The sequence below is a fragment of the Galeopterus variegatus genome, unplaced genomic scaffold (genome assembly GCF_000696425.1).
Source record: "Galeopterus variegatus unplaced genomic scaffold, G_variegatus-3.0.2 Scaffold2616, whole genome shotgun sequence".
Classification (NCBI taxonomy): Eukaryota; Metazoa; Chordata; class Mammalia; order Dermoptera; family Cynocephalidae; genus Galeopterus; species Galeopterus variegatus.
The window spans coordinates 231,531-239,244 of NW_007728727.1; the positions used below are offsets into that span (position 1 = coordinate 231,531).

At 40.7% G+C, this 7,714-nt stretch overlaps 1 protein-coding gene across 1 annotated transcript in view; it reads left to right on the top strand.

Moving 5' to 3' along the window:
* PPTC7 (PTC7 protein phosphatase homolog (S. cerevisiae)) overlaps window positions 1-7,714 on the top strand; it is a 40,976-nt gene that overhangs the window by 894 nt on the left and 32,368 nt on the right. Inside the window, exon 2 of the mRNA XM_008582448.1 lies at window positions 1-218. Coding sequence (XP_008580670.1) covers window positions 1-218 — 218 coding nt within the window. The remainder of the gene's footprint in view (window positions 219-7,714) is intronic.

The following is a 7,714-nucleotide window of genomic DNA, read 5'->3' on the forward strand; positions in this document are numbered from 1 at the left end:
CTCGGTCCTCTCATACGGGCGTCTGGTGGCCCGCGCCGTGCTCGGCGGCCTCTCGCAGACCGACCCCAGGGCCGGTGGCGGCGGTGGAGGCGACTACGGGTTGGTGACGGCCGGCTGCGGCTTCGGCAAGGACTTCCGTAAGGGCCTCCTCAAGAAGGGCGCGTGCTACGGGGACGACGCGTGTTTCGTGGCCCGGCATCGCTCAGCCGACGTGCTCGGTGAGTCTCTGTCCGGGGTCCTCCCGCCCCAGCCCCGGATCCGCCTCCTTGGGACTCCCCTGCGCGGGGCTTCCCCGCTTCCTCCGGGCGGCAAGCGGAGCCAGAGAGCTCACAAGTAGGGAGCGCTTACTATGCGCCAGGCGCCGTGCCAAGCGCTCCCAGGCGCGTTTTCCGCTTGAATAACCCCCATTTTAGAGATGAGGAAACGGAGGCGCAGAGCGGTCGAGCCACGTGCACAAGGTCACAGCCTGAGGATGTGACCAGGCTGCCCTAGTCCGAAGCCGTACTCTTAGGTCACTTTGCTGTGCCGGCCCCGGGCGACCTCGTACCCTCCTCGGCGACACCTGCAGGCTCCTCAACTCGCTCTGGTTCCCACCCCGCTCCTTCTGCTTCTCCCGGGAATCCCTGCTTCTTCGCGTACTACTGACGCCACAGCCTGGCCACACGCTGTGGGATCCCAAGCAGACAGACTGTCGTGAGCCCCCAGACAGCCCAGCCGTATTTTTTCGCTGCCTCGATTGTGACTAAATCTCCATCCTTTTCGGAGTCTCGCAGTGAGAGCTTCTGGCCTGGTTAAAAAACAAAAAACAGAACAAAACTCTTTTAGTGCATTCTCCCAAATTGATCTTGTCCATTTGAGGTCAGTTGGGGGCTGGCAGAGAGTCTCCTTGACCTAAAATAGAATGTTCGAACCTGCTTGTAGACTGCAGCCAATAAAGCTTTGAAAATTGGTCAAAGCCTTTTCAGGCCACAGGTGCTTCCGAAGGCCTATTCCAGTTACGTCTTGAAGGACATGTTGTCATTGAATTTGGGTTCAAATGTCATTTTGGTTTCAGTGCTCAGGTGAGACTGAGTTTTTGGTTACTTTAAATTTCATGTGCTAAGGCGAAATTTGGCATGGGAACAAATGGTTCTGTAACTTTTTAATGATAGTAATTATTTTTAAATCTGATCTCAGAATAATTGCCTAATATCTTTGGTTCTGCCACATGTAGTGTTTGTGAACATGGGACTGGAAAGGTTGTTCTTAGTTTGATTTATGAATGATCACATTACCTGGGTTGAAGAAAATCATTTTGTGTTTAGGCAACACTGTTAATGTTAACCTTTGAGAGAGGGTCAGAGACTCTTTAGGAGATTGGGGAGTTTACAGATTGAAATTGCATAAATCCATTCTGAAGTCAGCTTGACCCACTCGGTGTCTTTTTTTTTTTTTTTAGTGGTATAGTCGGTATGGGGATCTGAATCAGTGTCTTTTTTTTAAAGGATTGTCATTAGCTGTCTTTTTCTGTTACATTTAGATCGCCTCATTCAGTGCTGCTTTTGAAATCATAATGCAACAGGATAGGGGATAATGAGCCATTGAGATTCACTTTATAAATCTATGTCCTGGCTTTTGTGAAAGATCTGCGATTTGACTGATAATTTGGGGGGTATTTAAATATATTGAATCCCTATGCTAAAGTTTGATTTTACAATTTAGAAGCCTACCTTCTTAGTGGAGGTGGGATATTTACAAGGATTGGGGAATTTTGGTCAAAACCATTCTAAAAAAATATAATTTCATGTCCTGGCATCCTGGCAGAAATGCGGCCTAGTTTAATGCTCAGTTTTGCCACTTAGTAGCTCTGTGATTTTGAGGTCTTGGGTGGAGCCGTTTTGAATTTCATTTTCCTTATCTAGACTAGAGGATGAAGGGATTGGACTACCTGACCGTTAAGGACTATGGCTTCTGACCATCAGATCATATTTGCCTTTGTTTTGAGTAAGTGTTAATTTGCAACTCAAATAGCAGGCATTACTTCCTATCTCATTCACGTGGGCACCTTCAGTAGATTTCTTCTGTTTAGTATCTAGCACTAAACCAATTGTTTTTAACTTTCCTTGGTTCACAGCCTCTGAGGATCTTTGTCCAAGGGCTCTCTCCTCAGAAAAATGTGCACAGAGACAAAATTTTGCATAGACTTTCAGGGACTTCACTGACTCCATAAATTCTATCCATGTACCACCTATAAAGGTCCATGCATGGCAATCAGATTAAGAACACCAGCTCTATACCCTTTCTAAAAGGAATGCCACCAGGCACAACCAGACAAATGGTTGTATATGTGACTTAGGGGTGGCTGTTAGCCATATTTGACAAATATCAAGGACACACGTGCAAATGGGATGGGGACGTGAGGGACAGGTTCTCCAAGACTGTCCTGTTGTGGAGGAGCTCTTCCGGAAAGCTATCTTGGGAGCCACCTGAAACAACTTCATAAGTTGGCCTCATTTGATCCTTGGCTGCTGTGAACCAGTTCATATGCTGGTGACTTCTATTTTATTGACAACATCCTACCACAGGCTGGTCTGATAATCATTAGCTGTGAAAGAGAAGATGAATCTTTTTTTTTTTTTTTTTGCAGCTCGCTGGCTCAGGGATCCGAACCCATGATCTCAGTGTTCTAAGCTGCACTCTAACCAACTGAGCTAACCAGCCAGCCCTTAATATTTTAATACTACTTTCTACAGATAATTCATTTTCTTTGTATTGACACGGTATTTATTTTTAAGTATCTGTGCAACTCACTGTGGTCATTTAGGACTCCTTGACTGGAATGAAAGCTGTTTATTTCTTTTTGTGCGAGAAAGAGAAAACTGTTTTGTTTCTTTAATTTAGAATTGATCTGTCCTATTAGTCATGCAGTGACTAATAGTACTTGGTGCTTCACATTTTTATAGAGTCCCCAGTAGATTTCTTTTAGGAAAAACCAACTATGGTGGGTGTGGTGAGACATAGGAACCACTCCTATCCCCTGGAACATTGGCAGAGGTGCTTTCTCTTTATTAGGTCCAACAGGAATGAACCAGTACCAGCAGGAACTATGTACACTTTTCTTGTTCCTTCTTCCCGGTAGCTAATCCCAAGTTCTCTTACTGTATATGGTGTGGCTTCCTAGGTACACAAAAATATGAGAGCTGCCTGGTTTAATTGCTTCACTTCCCACAGCCCTAAGCTACTTAACAATAGACTCGAAGACTTGAGAATTGTAAGACTTAGAAACCTTGGAGTCCAGTTCTTTCATTTTACTGATGAGAAAACAGTCCTACAGAGTGTCAAATGACTTTCTTAAGGTTACTCTGTTATTGGCAGAACTTGGACTAGCACCTAGACTCCGCATTCCAGTTCTCTTTCCGTTAACACCACTGGTCAAGTTTTCTTGATGAGATATGTGAATTCAGAACCAGTCTGTCTCCTGGTACTTTTGTCCTCCTAATGCTTTTCCAGCACTTATGGCTGTGTGTTCATAACTTCTTGATTCACTCTGACTCATAACTGAAATGCAACAAAGACTCCTCTGCATACTAAACCACAGTTTAAGAAACCACTTATTTAAAAAGTGGAGGCATGCTCTATGCCATGTAAATTCTGACCTCTGAATAGAGTTGTAAAGCAATTCTTTAAAACTGTGGGATGTTTATTTAAGCTTGGTTTAACTTGAAACCTAAAAATGAACTGAAAAAACAATTTCATATTCCAGCCTTTGGTTCGGATGTTGATTGTGGTCAGGATTTTGAAGTGTTTTTGTGAGTAATGCCAGTCTTACAAGTAGTTGTATAAAGATTATGTGAATAATATAAAGTTCTCAATTTTATGTAGGAAGTGAATGGATTAGGTAGAGTTCGTTGTTTTCAAACAGTCGTGATAATGTTATTATACTTGATAAAACTATTCTGAAAGTGAGTTGTCCTTTTAAAAAAGTAGTCACCTTGAGAGAGCATATGTGTATGCACTAATTTCAGCCTTTCAAGAAGTCCTGTTTGGAATTTCCCTCAGTTAGATTTCAAGGGGTATCAGGAAACCAGTCTTGTTATTATATAGTCAAAATTTTCTAACATCAAATTCCAGCTTTTGTCTGCCTGTTGATAGCAAACGTGACTTTGAATGAATTTTACAAATTGCGATGTATAATTCAAATGCCATAACATTCACCCTTTTAAAGTGTACAGTTCAGTAGTTTTTACATTCATAAGGTTGTGCAACCACCACCACCATCTAGTTCCAGAATATTTTCATCACCCCCCAAAAAAACTCTTACCCTTTAGCAGTCACTCCCCATTCCTCTCTGTCCCTATCCCTGGCAACAGAAAGTAGAAACCCTTTTAAAGTGTACAGTTCAGTAGTTTTTACATTCATAAGGTTGTGCAACCACCACCACCATCTAGTTCCAGAATATTTCATCACCCCCCAAAAAACCCCTTACCCTTTAGCAGTCACTCCCCATTCCTCTCTGTCCCTATCCCTGGCAACAGAAAGTAGATTCTGTCTCTGGATTTGCCTGTTCTGGACATTTCTTATAATTGGAATCATATAGTATGTGGCTGTATGTATCCAGTTTCTTTCACTAAGCATAATGTTTTCAAAGTTCATTCATGTTGGAGCATGTATCAGTACTTAATCCCTTTTTATGGCTGGTTAATATTCCATTGTGTGAATATACAACATTTTGTTGATCCATTAATCTGTTGATGGCCATTGGGTTGTTTCCACTTTTGAGCTATTGTGAATAGTGCTATGCACATTCATATGCAAGCTTTTGTGTGAATATATGTTTTTAGTTTTCTTGGATGGGCTGGCAGGTTAGTTCAGTTGGTTAAGAGCATCGTGCTGGTAACACCAAGGTCCAGGGTTCAATCCTTATATTGGCCTGCTGCCAAAAAAGATAATTTTCTTGGGTATATACCTAGTAATGGAATTGCTGGGTCATATTGTAATTCTGTTTAACTTCGTGAGTTGTTTTTTTACATAGTTATTTTTATTTAGTTTTAAAATACATATAATTTATATAAGGGAAATTATTTTTTAAATTGCAGCAATCAAACATGTGAGTTCTGAGATCAATCAGTACCTTAAATATGCCTGATTTCATAATAATCTGTGTGCTTTCAAGAGAAAATTGTGGAATGTTAAGGAAATGTGAGAATTGTGGGTCTAGGACTAATAGAAACGGCATGGTTCAGGAAGCCACTGACTTAGTCGCTCTCTAACTTTTCTGAGTACTCTGTCATTCTGTAGTAAATAAGACTACAGGGTTGATGGGTAGAGGAAGTTTGCTATTTGCTTTTCAAACTCCTGCTCCTTGATATTTTTCTCACTTTGCTATATAGGTGTATTGTACTTTTTATAAGGTACTCATCAGTACCTTTATTTTAAAAGTCATTTCCTCGTTTATTATAGTTTAAAAGCTACTTTTCCTTCATTCACAGGTCTTCAATCTAGAGATTCTCTAGTTTTAAATTTTCCTAACCGGCTTCTCTCTGTTTGGTAATAATCTCTTTAAAGGGTTCTAGGTGAATCTTTTTGTAGAGCAAATAATTGAATATACTTTTGAGAAGATACATTTTTGTAAAGAGGTTTAAAATTGTAGGGGAAGGTAGGATGCAGATGGAAGCTGTTGTGGAGGTTGGGGGTGGGGGGGTACTGGGTGGGAGGAGGCTGTTCCATGAACTTTAGCACTACTTTATGAAACTAGGCAATACATAACCTGAGTAGTTGCAACAGTGTTCAAATGGAGTTTGTACGAGTATGTGACTTCAGAAGCACCACACCAGTCAGAATATGATCTACAAGCCATGTCCTTTGAATAGATCAAACACTTAAGTTCAAGCTAAATGTCAAATTCAGGGCCGGCCTGTGGCTCACTCAGGAGAGTGTGGTGCTGATAACACCAGGGCCCCGGGTTTGGATCCCATATAGGGATGGCTGGTTGGCTCACTGGGTGAGCATGGTGCCGACAACACCAAGTCAAGGGTTAAGATCCCCTTACCGGTCATCTTTTTAAAAAAAAAAAAAATGTCAAATTCATTTTATATTGGTCCTCATGCCATTAGAGAGGCCTTATCTGTGGTTTTACGTTCAGAATTTTAGGAAAATACTTTGGAAAAGTAAATTAACAGTATTTTATTTCTAAAGAAATTAGAGTTTTAAACCAGAAGTTTTAGTCAGTTGAAAATAGAGTACCTTGTGAGTTTGCTTTCAAAATTAGTTGTTCACTTTGTCTCTTTTTAGGAGGTGGTGCCCTGGATCCTAATTTTTATCGTTAGTAATAAAATTTATGTATCTGTCTTGTTTGGGAGTTGTCATATACTTAAAAAATCTGATCATTTTTTTTTTAAATCTCCCTGAGATCTAAAATCATTTGTTTCCTCTTGTTAAACAGTTCACAAAATTGCATCATAAATCCAGACTTTTTGCAAAAGCTGACCTACTGCAGAGGGCATTAGGCTGATAACACACAACTTATTATTTATTTAAACTTGAGTTGGTGATCGGCACAGCTCCTTCAATTTAGTTTAACATTTTTAAAGAAGAAAAGAGATGCTAAATGTTTTTTAATAAGATTCCAAACAGGATTTGGGGGAGGATGGGGGCAGGGAACCATAAGCTTTTCTTTAAGGAGTAAAAGTACTTCACTCTTTCTTCTAAGCCAGTTATTTGGTATCTAACACAAAGTACAATTCTACCATCAACCAGTGCTTTAGATTTTACAAAGCATTTTTATGTTGTATGTTATTTCTTTATAACTCTGTGAAGTAGCTGCTCTTATCTCCACTTAATATGAATCTGTTTCCTCATCTATAAAGTTAACTCATCAGTCAGTCTGGAACAGCTAGTATCATAGTTGGGATTTGAACCTAGTTCTTTTCTGCTTGCGTGTCTAGTGCTTCCATATAATGGTTCTGTTCTGCACTTATAAAATTAACACATGTTCAGAAAAGTACCACATAAAGCACCTGTAACTCATAACTCAGCTATAGTCATTGTGGTTCTCTCCAGCCTTTGTGTATATAGTTGTGTGTATATACATTATAAGACAACATTAGGTTAATGTGTGTTCTGCTCTGTAATGCTTTTTTTAAAAATTGTAAGTTGAGCATGTTTCCATACTGCGTCATATTCTCCTGCATGTATAGTCCATAATGTATTAAACCAGTCCTCTATTTTTAGTTATTTAGATTGTTTTTAATTTTCTGTTATAAATAACATGAGTGAATATCTCTTTACATCTGAACATTTCCTTAGGTAGTTCTTGAGTCAAAGGCTATGAACGTTTGCAAAGCCTCTGATACAAATATTACTGTAGGTTATACTACTTTGTGCTTTCCCAACTGTTAGGAAATTTCTCTCATCACTAAGCTTATTGTTGATTTTGAGTCTGTCACATTTTTTTTTTTTTTTGTCTTTTGTCTTTTTCCGTGTCTGGCAACGGATCGCAACCCTCAGTGTTGCCCCCGTACCGGACCGGGGACCGGCAACGGGATTGCAACCCTCGGTGTTGCTCCCGCGCCTCGCTCAGCCAGTGAGCGGGAACCGGTCTGTATGTGGGATCCGAACCCTCGGGCGGGAGCGCCGCTGCGCTTCCCAAGCGGCGCACTATCCAGTGCGCCACCGGGCCGGCCCGAGTCTGTCACATTTTTTTTTTTTTTTTTTTTTTTTTTTTTTTTTTTTTTTC